General features: G+C 22.4%; 7 protein-coding genes across 7 annotated transcripts; 4 read left to right on the top strand and 3 right to left on the bottom strand.

Annotated features, from left to right (window-relative positions):
- Window positions 1-179: 179 nt before the first annotated feature.
- On the bottom strand, window positions 180-1724 carry ENU1_034750 (polyadenylate-binding protein, putative; the record flags this gene model as incomplete). Its single annotated transcript, XM_008857399.1, has 1 exon — window positions 180-1724. One exon carries the CDS (start codon window positions 1722-1724, stop codon window positions 180-182), a length of 1545 nt encoding a protein of 514 aa, XP_008855621.1.
- A 1406-nt stretch (window positions 1725-3130) lies between these two features.
- ENU1_034740 (riboflavin kinase / fad synthetase, putative) lies at window positions 3131-3526 on the bottom strand (the record flags this gene model as incomplete). Its single annotated transcript, XM_008857398.1, has 1 exon — window positions 3131-3526. One exon carries the CDS (start codon window positions 3524-3526, stop codon window positions 3131-3133), a length of 396 nt encoding a protein of 131 aa, XP_008855620.1.
- Window positions 3527-4932: 1406 nt separating this feature from the next.
- On the top strand, window positions 4933-6477 carry ENU1_034730 (cleavage and polyadenylation specificity factor 100 kDa subunit, putative; the record flags this gene model as incomplete). The annotated part of the gene is made up of 1 exon (XM_008857397.1): window positions 4933-6477. One exon carries the CDS (start codon window positions 4933-4935, stop codon window positions 6475-6477), a length of 1545 nt encoding a protein of 514 aa, XP_008855619.1.
- Window positions 6478-6723: 246 nt separating this feature from the next.
- ENU1_034720 (hypothetical protein) lies at window positions 6724-7272 on the top strand (the record flags this gene model as incomplete). The annotated part of the gene is made up of 2 exons (XM_008857396.1): window positions 6724-6828; window positions 6898-7272. 2 exons carry the CDS (start codon window positions 6724-6726, stop codon window positions 7270-7272), a joined length of 480 nt encoding a protein of 159 aa, XP_008855618.1.
- Window positions 7273-8077: 805 nt separating this feature from the next.
- On the top strand, window positions 8078-8704 carry ENU1_034710 (hypothetical protein; the record flags this gene model as incomplete). Its single annotated transcript, XM_008857395.1, has 1 exon — window positions 8078-8704. One exon carries the CDS (start codon window positions 8078-8080, stop codon window positions 8702-8704), a length of 627 nt encoding a protein of 208 aa, XP_008855617.1.
- A 651-nt stretch (window positions 8705-9355) lies between these two features.
- ENU1_034700 (hypothetical protein) lies at window positions 9356-12239 on the bottom strand (the record flags this gene model as incomplete). The annotated part of the gene is made up of 2 exons (XM_008857394.1): window positions 9356-10714; window positions 10767-12239. The coding sequence occupies 2 exons, from the start codon at window positions 12237-12239 to the stop codon at window positions 9356-9358; spliced, it is 2832 nt and encodes a 943-aa protein (XP_008855616.1).
- A 198-nt stretch (window positions 12240-12437) lies between these two features.
- On the top strand, window positions 12438-12789 carry ENU1_034690 (hypothetical protein; the record flags this gene model as incomplete). Its single annotated transcript, XM_008857393.1, has 2 exons — window positions 12438-12570; window positions 12626-12789. The coding sequence occupies 2 exons, from the start codon at window positions 12438-12440 to the stop codon at window positions 12787-12789; spliced, it is 297 nt and encodes a 98-aa protein (XP_008855615.1).
- Window positions 12790-14135: the final 1346 nt, after the last annotated feature.

Genomic DNA, 14135 nt, shown 5'->3' with positions numbered 1-14135 from the left:
TTTATTATCTAAAAGAGTTTGTTATATTAAAAATATACAAAAGAAATCAATACAAAGTTAATTTATAAAAAAATTAGTAAATAATATCACTTCTTTATTTTAAAAAAGACTTTTTAAAATAAAAAAAATAAAACAATAAAAATAAAAGAACGAACTACTAGTCTTATTGCTTCTCTTCATTAATTTTGAATCTTCTTCAAATTTTCAACGATTTCTTTAATGATGACAGTCAATTCTGGAGATTTAGTATCAATCTTCTTCTTAAGATCAGCATATTCAATAGACTCAAGAAGAACACCAGTAATTCTACCAGTAAGGTCTTCATCATAAAGTCCAAGACTTAAGATATAATCATAAAGTTGATCACCAAGTTCATTCTTCATATCCTCATTAATAATTGGTGCTTTTTCAACTTTAGGTTGTTTTTCAGCAATTGGTTTTGGTTTTCTTGATTCTTCTCTTGTAGACTTCTTACGATGATCTTTTTCTTTGTTTTGATTTTGTGGATGTTGTGGGACAATAACATTTGGATTGAACATTTGAAAGAAGTTAAGGAAGTTAATTGGATATGCAGTTTGTGCATACATATTTTGAGAAATGAACTTCTCTTGTTTGGTCATGAATTTGTTAATAGTCCATCCTAATTCACTAGCTTTAGCTAAAGCATTTTGAGCACCTTGAGCATCTTTGAAACAACAATAAGCAACTTCAGTTGGTTGTTTATTATAATACTTAACTTGTAAACTGTAAATTTCACCACAAGAACCGAGCTTCTCCCTAATCTCAGCATCACTAGTGGTATGATTCTTTCCAGTATTGATATACAAATTAAAATCTTTATATCTTCCAGCAACATTATTCTTGATTTCAAATAAAGCATTTCTCCATTCTTTTTTTCTTTCTTCTTTAGACTTATAATAATCAATAAGAATTTCTCCTGATCCAAGAACTCCTGTCTTTGGAGAACTAATAGCTTTTTGAGCGTCTTCAACATTTTCATAATTAACAAATCCTTTATTCTTTTGGTGAGCTTGATCAAGAACAATTTTATATGCTAATTTACCACTAGCGTCTTTTCTAATTGGACCAAATGTTTCAAAATATTTAAGGAATTGTTCTTCAGTAACAGTAGCATCAATATTTCCAATATAAATATTTGTTTTAAGGCTCTTATTTTGTTTTTCAAATTTAACAATATCAAATGATGCGTCTCCAATTTCTTTACTAATTTCTTCTTTAGCAGCAATAACCTTTTTACATTCATCAACAGTACAATATTTAACATATCCAAATCCATTTGATTCATTCTTTTCATTAGTACTTAATTTAACTGATAAAGTATTTCCATATTTATCAAATACTTCTTGCATTTTTTGTTGTCCAATTTCTTTCTTAATTCCTTTAACATATAAATTAGTTTCTGATTGTGTTCTAAGCTTATAATCTCTAAGTGACCAGAACATATTAACTTTTCTTCCTTCAATTATAGTTCCATTTAATTTACTAATAGCTTGTGCAGCAGAATCATGTGTGTTCATATTGATATAAGCAATAGAAGTATCATGTGAATTATCTTTATTAATATGGACATTTAAAACCTGGTTTGGGAATTCTTTTAAAACTGTTCCATATAAGACTGACTCTGTAACATTAAGTGATAATCCACTAACAAAAATAGTTTTGTTTTCAGCAAAGTCTGAAAAATTACTTTGAGCAGTGGTCATACCAGGTTGGGGAGAATGTTTTTTTTTAGGTCATTTTAGGGTTTAAGTGGAGGGTTATCTTTTCTTTTTTTTTCTCTCTTTTTTTTTACTTTTTTTTTTTTTTACTTTTTCTTTTTATAGTTCTCTTTTTTTCAAGTTTTTTTTTCTGTTATTTTTTTGGTAAGGCATTTTGTTAATTTTGGTAAAATAAATGAATCGAAATAAATTTAAAATGATAAAAAATATAATAATAAAATAATTAATTCAAATTGAAATGTAAGGGTTTGTTATAAAATAAAAATAGAATTATTCTTAAATTCAATTATTTGTAAATAACAGGAAAATAAAAAGAAAATAAATAACATAATTAATTCTCAATGAAAAATATTGAATTGTGTCAATAAAAATTCTTTCAATTTACATTAAAAACGAATAATTTTACAATATTTAATAAAGAATATTGATAAATATATTTATTAGAATAAACATTAATTTTGATTTATTTTATAATATTTATTAATTAAATACACTGATTTTGACTATAGAGGAGAATATAGAGATATAGAAGTACATCATGAATAAAACTTGAAAAAGAGTCAAAGACAATAAATAGTCTCACTTGGGCAACATAAAGTAGAAAAATCAATATCTACTGAAACGTAATTTAGTAATTTTTCGTTTAATTCAATACAATGATTTTATATTTACTTATTTGAGACAAATTAACTTATAATTGTTAAATATAAACTATTCAATTAAAATATTATTTGTTATACTTAAAAGATATTTAAAAATTTATTTGATAAAAACTTATTTAATAATATTATATATTCTTAACTTAATTTATATTTTTTCTGTAAATAAATTCTCATGTAAAAAAACCCTGCTTATGAAATAATATTAATTTAATGAATTAATAAATTCTTTATTGTAAAAATAAACAAATAATTTCTTTTATATTTTTATTTTGAAGAATGAAAAATAGTATAAAGTAATTTCTATGTTTTGTATATTCTAATGATTACTTTCTTGTTTAGTAGTTCTTTTTTTTTTCATATTTATTTATTAATTATTTGATGATTTAATGTACTGAAATATCTAATCAATGTATCTTTCATAAATATTAATCAAAACAATATTCTTTTTCTTTATTTTTTTTTTCAGTTAAAAATGCTTTTTATTACTTCTCTTTGTTTTTCAATTACCAATTATTATAATTAATCTTTATTGAATAACTTGTTTATTATCATTTTTATATTACTTATTCAATTTATTATTTAGTCATTTTAATTTAAATAATTCATTAAACTTCAATACATAAATAATACAACAAATTTAAAACCAAAAGATGGATCAATATATTAATAAAAAGTAATTGAAAAATATAAGTATTGAAAAACTAAAATAAATTAATTTTATAAATCTATTTAAAAGTCAGTTATATTAATTAATGGGGTATTTGGAATTATTTCATTTTCAATAATATTACAGTCATTACTAATCATTTTCTTTAATTCATCAATTCCATTTACTTTTTTCATTCCTCTTAAAAATTTCATTATTTTTACTTCAATTTCTTCTCCATAAAATTCGTCTTTAAATTGTTCAAAAATATGAACTTCTACAACAATATTTTTTAAACAAAATGTTGGATTTTTTCCAACTGAAATTGCTGCATGATAAACTTTTCCCATTAATTTAACTTGTCCATAATAAACCCCTTGTTCTAATTCAATTGTTGGATTAATATTTGCTGTACGGTATCCTATAGTTCTTCCTCTTTGAAATCCTTTGACAACATTCCCTTTAATTGTTGTTTGCATTATTGTGTCTTTAAAAATATTTTTAGTTCATTTGTTTTTCTTTTATTTAAAGAAACAATTTTTTTTTATTTTAAACTAACAACAAAAAGTACAAAAATATTAAAAGTTAGAGTGGAAGTAAAGTCTATACCTCATAATTATACTAATTTTATTACCTCTTTAATTATTCTCTAATCTTCTTGTTCAATAGTTAAAAAAGGTTCTTCTTTAAAGTATTAAACAATCAAAATAAATATTATTATTTGTAATTAATATCTTTCAAGTTCTTTAATATCATGGTTGTTGATTCTTTTTTTTTCCTTTTTTTGAACTTAAACCTTTATTACTAATTTAAAATGATTCAATAATGTATTAAAATAAAAATTGAATAATAACGTTATAATTCAATTAAACTCCTTAAAACAAAAATGGTATTACCTTAAATTTTTATTAAATGGGTGCAATAAACACTATAATTATAAATTATAGAGATATTCTGTTTTTTGTTACTTTTATATTAAAATAAAATAACTAATTTTTAAGATAATTATCAAATAAGTATTGAATAATGAATTTATTTTTATTTACTCACTTGAATAGTATACAAAGAATAATTTTAATATATTCTAATAGTAAAATATTTATTGATTTATTGATTTTATATTTGATATAAGTTATCAAAAATAATGGAATAAAAATAAAAGAAGTACCAGTTATAGTACATCACATTATTAATTAAAAAGCATTAAAGTAGTGATTATGATAATAAGAAGAAATTATTTTTAAGAGTAAAAAAAGTAAAATATAATCAAATGAATTTATTCAAAGCAAAAAAGAAAAAATAAAAAATAAAATAAAAGAATTAAAAAAAAAAGGAATTTAACAATACAATGAGTATAAGAACTCGATCATTGTTTGATGGAGGAAAAACTTCACCAATTTCATCGTTATTAGAAATTAATTCAACGAAGATATTATTAGATTGTGGAGTAGATTGTAATTTTACACGTGAGATAATTGAGAAATATGATTCAATCTCAGACATTGATATTGTTTTAATTAGTCATTCAGACTTAAGACATATGGGAGCATTACCATATATTGCAAATAAAAATCCAAATTGTAGTATTTATACTACAGATCCTGTTGGTAAAATGGGATATCTTTGTATGAAAGAAGCTATAAAAACACAACAATTAATTGGATATCCATGTTATCGATTAAAAGATGTAGAACAAACATATAAAAGAATATTTTTATTAGAATATTATAAATTACAAAAATGTGGAGAAGTAGAAGTATCAGCACATCCAAGTGGAAGAACATTAGGAGGAACAAATTGGAAAATATGTAATGGATGTGATGAAATTATTTATGCTGTTGGAAATGATTTAAATAATGGGTTTGTTATAGAAGGAAGTAAAATAATGAAATTTAATAGACCAATGGTATTATTAACAGATATTGGAGGATTAGGGAAATGTCAAGAAATGTTAAATAATGTTATGATGGAAATAAGAAAGATAGTATTAAGAAAAGGATGTTGTTTACTTCCTGTTGAATGTGGAGGAAGAATAATGGAATATATGGAAATGGTTTATATTTCATGTGATGTTGATATTAATAGGGTAATTAAAGATGCATCATTTTATTGTATTTCAAGTGTAGCTGATCAAATTAAAGAAATGAATAAAACTATAATGGAATGGGTTCGTGATGGGACTGATATTACTAATTTTAAAAACATATCATTTCAAGATAATTTAGAGAAATTAAAACGAGACCTTGATGCAAGAAAACCATGTGTTGTTTTTGCTACATTAGCTTCCTTCTCTGTTGGAAGTATTTCAAGAGATGTTTTATTAAAAATTTGTAGAGATAAAAGAAATGGAATTATTTTCCTTGAACCACCTCAAAAAGGAACTGTTGCAAGTGAAATTGAAGAATTTGCTAATCCAATGAATCAAAAAACAAGTGTTAAAGTTGATGTATGGCATACAGAAGATTATACAGAAGAAGAATTAAAAGAAATTGAAGCATTAAAAGAACAAAAAGCAAAAGAAGAAAATGAAAATAAAGAACATCAAATTGAAGAAGAAAAAGTTCAAGAAAAAGAAATAGAAGAAATAGAGGAAATTGAAGAAGAAAGTGAAGAAGATAAAAAAACTATGTGGCAAATTAAAACAGATTTATATGAAGATGATTTAGAAGATGTAGGAGGATTATTTCCATTTTTTCATAATAAAGTTGAAACAACAGTTTATGGAGATATTTCAACATTTAAAATTGAAATGAGTGTTGAAGAACCATTATTAGGAAATAAAGATGTAGATGAAGTTAATGAAATAGAAGATTATCCTCGTAAATATGTTAAAGAAGAAGAAGAATTAATTATTAGTTGTACTGTAGCATCATATGATGTTAGTGCTGAAATGGAAACAACTAAAATTCGATCAATTATTGCAAGATTAATTCCTAGGAATTTAGTTTTTGTTTCAGCATTAGAACCAAATGGAATAGAATGGTTTAAACAAAATTTACCTCATAGTAACATTTATGGATTTAATAATACTGAAATAATGACTACTGTATGTCCTGTAACTCCTTCAGAAACATTTACAATCGATGATAGCTTATTAACTGTCATGAAATTAAATCATTTTAAAGAATTTAATTTAGGACCAATTGATGCAAAAGTAGAAGATGGAACATTACTTCCTATCACTCGACAACAAAGAAAACGTCATGAATCAGTTTATATTGGTGAATTACCAATTAAAGTTTTAACTAAAGCAATTGAAACAGAAAATATTGATGTTAAAATTGTTAATGGAACAATTGTATGTGCTAATGGAACAATTACTGTTTCAAAAGAACCATCAGATGTACCTAAATTTATTGTAAGAGGAAGAATGAATAAAGCTTTTTTTAAAGTTAGAAAGATAGTTGCTGAACAATTTTGCATTTTGTAATTGAAAGGAATAAATTACTTATTTTATGTTTTAACAAATATATTGTAATTTTTTTACTATTTCTTTTTTTTTTAAAAGAAAAATATCTAAAATGTTATTTATTTCATTCCTTCAAAATGAATTGTACTAAAATTCTTTTAGTTGGTAAAATTGGTGCTGGTAAAACAAGTTGGTGTGAAAGAATATGTGTTTGACAATTTTTTTCTTTTTCTTTTTTAATTAAAAAAAAAGTTTTAAAAGAAATTTATGTTTAAGAACAATAAATTTAATAGTAAATTATCAAGAACCATTGGTTTAAATGAATATCAAATTCATTTATTTATTGATAGAATTGAAAGAGAATTTACTATTGTTTGATTTTATTTAAAAAAAAATAGCAAATTCAATATTTTTATAATAATAATAATAATTTATTAATAGATTGACAGTACTGGATTTCAAGAACATTTTAATTGTATAGAATTTATATGTAAAACTTGTGACTTTATTATTATTTTTATTGATATTAGTGTAGAATTAAATCAATCTGAAATACAAGAATTTATTGATAAAATTGAAAGAAATAAAAGAATATCACCTTTTCCATCTAAAATTATTGTTGTTGGAACTAAGTTAGATATTAAAAAAATTAGAATGAACAAAATAGATGAATTAGAATATATTATTAATTCTCGTTATCCTTATATTGAAATCTCTTCAAAACTTAATCAAAACTGTTTTGATATTTTCTATTTAATTTCTTCTATTGAAAGTACTCAATTACAAAAGAAACAAACTTTTTGTTCTTTGGTTTAATTCGATTATTTAAATGTTTTATTATTTTTCATTTTATTTTCAAAAAAAGGAATTAAGCGTATTTTGTTTAACAAATCATTTATCTTTTATTCTTTTACTTTTCCCTTTTTCATAAAAAATAATGTAAAATTACATCAGTATTTAATAATATAACTCTGTAATAAATGATAAACAAAAACATTAAAACAAATTCTATTTATAGTTCAAAAGCTAAAATTACTATTATTATAAGTCAAATTCTTATTAAAAATATACATAATCTTCTCCTTAAGAAAGTATTAACTATTAGAATAACTCCACTTTATCTCTTAGTTATTAAAAAAAATACACAATATCTAATCAAAAGAATATTAAACAATTAGAATAACTACTTCTTAAGAAAATTAAAATTTAATAGTTATTTTATTTACTATTTACTATTTTATTTTTTGTTATTTGATTAGATTTTTTTTGTTTAAATTTTCTTTAGCAATTCTTAATATAAAATCTTTTTGTTCCAATAATAGATATTCAGCAATTAAAAATACTACAAATGAAATAAATATAGTACAACACAAATTTTGTCAATTACTTTTTGTAAAAAAAGAATCTTACTGTAGATCTTAATTCTAAAAATAGAAATGATCTGTGATTTAAATGAGCGGATTTGCAAATTCATTGATTTTCGCTATTGAATTATTGGGAAAATTCGAAAGAGATGAGAGAAAAATCCCAAAAACATATAGAAAAATAGAAAATCTAAAAGTAGAAATTTTGTTATAAAAGATTTAGACAGAATCTTTAGTTCATCTAGTCAAAGAAACAAATGCCAACTATTCCTAAAACTCCAAGAGAATCAAAAGGAAATCCAGAAAGAAAACAAGAACATCCATTTTTCCAAAGTAAAGAAGATTATAAAGAATTTTATGTTATTCAACAAAGTATTCTTTTATCATTCTTAAATGGATTTTGTACAATAACTTTAAAAAGACAAAAGAAACAGTCAATTAGAAATCTTCCATATCCTCAAATAATTAGTCTTAAATTTGATGATGAAGAAATTAATGTGCAAGAACTTGCTGATATTATTCAGCGTCCAGTTTATGAAGATGAATGTAAACTTGTTAAAAAAAAACAAACAGCAATGAGAAGATTTGAAAAAAATAGAAAGATCTTTATTCAACATCTTCTTATTGATCTTTTAAGAGAAAAAGGATTTCAGTTTAAATCTAAACTTGCTCGTAATACTGGAAAAACTTTACGCCTTGAAAGAATTGAAAAAATTTTTTATGGTGGAAGATTAATCATGGATCTTAATGACTTTATTGAAAGAGGTTATTTGATTAATTCTTTTATTAATTCAAAATTGTCATTAACTTCTATAATTACAATTCCAAAATCTTCAAATGAATTATCAAATATCATTCTTTCTCAAAACTTAATATTTAATTAATTTCTGTTTATTTTATTTTGTATATTTCTTTATTTTTTTTATTCAATTGTTTGTTTTGAAGTATTACTTAAAAAATTCTTAAACTTTTTTTATAAGTTAATTAGATTTTTTGTTATAAATTATTTAATAATTCTTTTTTTTACATTTATCTTAATCTATCCACTTTTGAATAATATCCTTTTTGATTTATTTAGAATAACAACTTAATAATTGTCTAATTAACTACATCAATAAAACGTATCTTCTAGTTCCATAATATCAGAATTCATTATAATATTCTTTCTTTCAGTTGATTTAAATGAAAATACAAATTGAGTGATTGAGTTATTCACTAACTTTATTAATATTAAAATTAATATATCTGCCAAACTTGTTTCTTTGTGTATCTTCAAAAATAATCATTAAATGTATTTTTTTAGTTATTCTTTTATTAAATAGTGATAGTCTATGACTCTAGTTATTAATATCAGAATCAAATAGTATAATTACTATTTTTCATATTGTTCATTCTTACATTTTTATGTGTATATTTTATTAACCTTCTGAAGTTAATAATGCCATTTATTTTATTTCTTGTTTAATAGTTTCTTCTGGATATTATTAAATTAGTTTCTTACTTTCTCTTATTTCAAGACATTCTTTAATATACAACTAAGTAGATACTGATTCTATAGACTGTGGGTAGATGGCATTTATAAATGAATAAAGCCAACTTGAATATGAAAAAGTTTTATGGTTATTTAATAGTCTTTGTTCTAATTCAATAACCATTCTTCTATATGTAGAGCTTTTATCATATGGAATTGAAGATTGAATAGAAACTGACTGAGATAATAAAGAAGGATAATAAGTTATTATTGTTTGAATAAGTTCCGAGTATAAACTGTCATAATGTTCTGCTGCATTAGAGATTGATTGAATTATAATATTTTCTGAAAATGTTATACATTGGGAAGTATTGAATAAGGAAGAGTCATTTGATCTAATAAAAATGAATAATGTCTTTAATAATTTATTTAAAGAATATGTCTGGATAAAATGATTATTATATGTTAATGTAATTAATTCAAAGAGAGAAAATATGAATGGAATATCAAATTGAATAATTTTTTTAGAAATAAATTGTGTTGTTAAATTAATAAATCTATTTACTGTATTATTCATTTTCATTGTATTACTAATAATTTTAGGGAGATAATAATGAATAATTTTAAAGCACTGAATAATTAATGTGTCATGATAGAATAATGAATAAGAAATATCATAATAATGAGATGATAATAAAGTGTCATATATTTTTATTATTGATTTAACTTCATCAATGGATTTATTTTGGTTTGAGAGTAATGGATATATAAAATTATTGATTACTTTTTGAGATATTTGAATTTGATATTCACATTCAGATGGAATTTGAGTGAATTGAACCAATTGTTTTACAAAATGAAAGATTTCTTTTTTAATAAGATTATTTGAAGATGAATACCATTTAAATAATAGTGGAATGATATTTGCAATAATAAATGATTGAATTGTCATTATATTTTGTTGAGAGGAGGTTTGACAATCTTTTAATAATAATTTCCAACCAATACAATTAATAAATAACTCTTGTTCTGTTAAATTATGACAAATCATTAAATGAAGAAATTCAAATAATTGTTTTGATTCAATAAGTTCTAAAGAAGAAGATACATCATTTTTATATGTAATCAATACTTTAGAAATTACCTTAAATATTAATATAATTAATTCTTTCTTTTCTTCTAAACTTCCTTTACATTTACAAGTAATAATCATGTACTTTTCAAGAATTTTTTGTTGATAAAAATATTTTCTTATTTCTTCAAATATTCCTGTTGTTTTTAATAATATTTCATACCACTCAAATACTTTCATTAAAACTTGTTTATTTCCACTCCATTCTCTATTGATTAATTCAGTTATTTGTAATGATTGAGAACAAAATTCTGTCAATGAGTTTATTCCAAAATCAATAAGATGTAATCCCTAATTATGAATTTATATTAATTTCATTAAAATACATCAATTTACAACAAACTTTCTCATTGCTTCTGTTTAATGCAATTCCTCTTAATTCTTTTAATAATCCAATAATACAAATAGACCCATTATCACCAAAATGTATTATATTTGTAGTTCTTAATACAGAAAGAATTGATTGAATAAGTTCAGCCTCTTTCATATCAGTAAATTCCTCTTCTCTGTTATTTATACCAGAATTTGCAATGATTTTAGTTATTATTTGAAGTAAAATAAGAAAATATGAGATGTTATTTGTTTTAATACACTGATGAAGTTGTGTTAATAAATATGGTTGGACATTGTTTAAACAAAATTTACAAATGACACCAATTGAGTCATAAAAATCATTAATTGTTGTTGTGTCATCAGTTTCAATATTGTATTTATTTAAGTCTAATGTTATTAAACCGTTAAGTAGAGATTGTATATGAGGAAATATTTTCATTATAACATCACATAATGGTTGTTTAAATGAATAGTCTAATGGATAAGAACGTATTGATGTTATTTCAATTAACCTTTTCCAGGAAAGAAGTAAATAATAAATGATAGTAAAATCATTTAATTGAATACATTGAATAGTAAATATACATAATGATTTTAGATAGTCTATTTGATTATCTAACAATGTAAAACATGTTAAGAATTTGTATAACATTCTGACGATATATTTAATATGTTGTATATCTTTGAAACAATAATTATTTAATAGTCGAGAACTTGCTTTAATAAAGTTTGTAACAAAAACTTTTCTTTTTGAAATTGTCATCCTCTTAACCTCACAAAAATTTAAGATAAAATCAAAGATTGAAACATCTTCACTTTCGTAATAATACTCAAATGCATTCAGAATTATTTCTTCATTTATAAGACTCCAATACTTGTCATCACTTTCTGCCTCTTTGTTTATTTCAATCAATAACGAAAGTATATTAAATCTAATAATATCATTTCTTCCTTGGCTCAAAAGAGTAGAATAATATGACGTCATAGGAAAGAGTAGCCTAGTTTTAATTTGATAAACACTTTGAAAAGGAAGTGTTTTCTTAAGAAAAAGATTTTGAATTTCACTCAAACATTTCCATATTTCCAAGTCTATTTCATTTCCAAAATAACGTTCTAATAAATTCATCCATACTTCTATTTCCATGTGATATCTAATAAATTGTATAATAACGGTAATACTCTCTAATTTATTTAATAAAGAGCAAACAACTTTGTTATTACAACCCTTTCTCAGTTGAAGTATTTGGAAAAATAATTGATTATCAAAAAGATTAATAACCTCTTTACATTTTATTAACTCTTTTATTAATTCATTAATTAATATAATACATCCAATAGTTGATCCATTCTTCTCAATGAACAATAACATCATGACAATATCTTCTCTCGAATTAAAAATATTTAATGAAAATGGAACTTCCCTTTCATTTCCTTTAAGTTTATTTAGTGATGAGTAAATTATATCCCACTTGTTATTTTGCATGAAATTAATAATTATGTATCATTTCCTTTTTCTTCAGTTCTACCCTTGAATAACAAAAAATAAATACTTATGTTTTTTGAAAAAAGAGAAAAACAGAAGAAACTATAATTAATAATAAAAGAAACTATTTTAACGTTAAAAAAAAACAAAAAATAAAAAAAAATGAACTTAAAAGACTGAAAAACAAAATAACGATTAATGGAAGCTGAAGAACAAAACAATATTTATGCTAAATATGATAGTCATGTAAATGCAATTAGAGAATATCTCAGAGAGTTATGGAATGAGTTTAGTGGAATAAGAAATAAAAAGATGGAATTGTCTCAAAAATGTTTGTTTTTTTTTATTTTATGTGAAACGTAGGAACAACAAAATTTATTTTTTAGTAAGTGAGCAAATAGATGAAATTGCTCAACTTCAGATGAGAGTAGAACAATTACTCAGTGAACAAAAAGAAAAACAAGACCAATGGAAAAGATTGGCAACTGAATTATATCTTTTAAAGAAACAAGTCCCAACTCAAATTAAAACAGAACAAGCTAATGATTAATTTCTGAGACTTTGATTGTTGTGTTTCATTTAAATTGTTGCCTAAGTTCTTTTTATTTTAATTTTTATTCTTCTTTTTTGTGTTAGACATTTAGAAGTTTTTATAATAATATGAACTTCACTTCTCTCATTATTAGTCATTAGAATTATTCTAAATTAATACAACAATAAAATTTTAAATAACTGATTGATTAAATTAAATAGATGTCATTAATCAGACTATCTTTTTTTTATTTTGTATCATGCCAATTCTCTTTCGATTGTATTAATTAAATAATACATCATTATTGTTAATATGTGCTCTAATTTGGTTAGTCGTTGTTTAAAACTTAAAAGAGTATTAACAGTAGTGAATTAGTGTATATCTATTTAATTGTATAATTCATAACCAAACATGATGGTTGTGATGTTGGTTTATTTTATTTATTTAATGTTTTAGTTTATTCATTTTTGATGATGGTTTACATAATATAGATGAGGAATAATACGTTACTTATCTTATGAATATGAGACTAATAGAAATGATACTTGTAATATTTATAGAATGAAGGAAAGAATATCATCAACCATGCCAATAACCTCAACCATATTTTTTATAATAATAATTATTAGATAAATAATACAATAAAAATAATTCTAAAGAATATTGTATGATAAATTAATTCATCTTTTTAAAAAGATGGATTATTCAATAGTAAAATTAAACATTATGTATACAAAGAATGTCTAGGTTAATGAATAAAACGAGAAATAAATTAGTATTACTAAATCAATAAACCAGAAAAGATTTTTTAATGAATTGAGACACAAATTTATCCTACCAGAAAAAGAAAAGATTAAAGAATAAACAAGATAATTGATTAATATGGCATTGTTTTGAAGAAAATAGTATCTATAAACGAAAAGATGAATTGGAATATATAAATGATTATCAAATAAAAAGACGACACCGACTAAAAATATAGTTGTTACAACAGTTATTAATAATATTATTCTAATTATCTGTTAAAAACATCTACATAAAAACAAAGCTATATAAAATATTTAAATTAACTGAATTTAATACTGTTTTATTATAATTCTCCAAACTGTATTATGATAATAAATCATGTAATTCTATTTGTCAATATGAACTATAACCATTGTTTTTAAATAAATGAAAGAAAATTTAAAGGCAATAATTTAATATATTAAAATGTTCAGATAATTAAGTAGCAATAGTACTTTAAACAACGATTACCTAATATGTGATCAACAGTGAAATAAAGAGAAGGGTATTTAATTCAAATATAAAAAGTCAATTTAATACTAATAATATCATTTCTAATCACACTGATACTAAAAAAA

The sequence above is a fragment of the Entamoeba nuttalli genome (assembly GCF_000257125.1).
Source record: "Entamoeba nuttalli P19 unplaced genomic scaffold asmbl_2617, whole genome shotgun sequence".
Taxonomy (NCBI): domain Eukaryota; phylum Evosea; order Mastigamoebida; family Endamoebidae; genus Entamoeba; species Entamoeba nuttalli.
The sequence above is the reverse complement of the archived record's forward strand: the minus strand, read 5'-3'. Positions and strand labels throughout refer to the sequence as shown.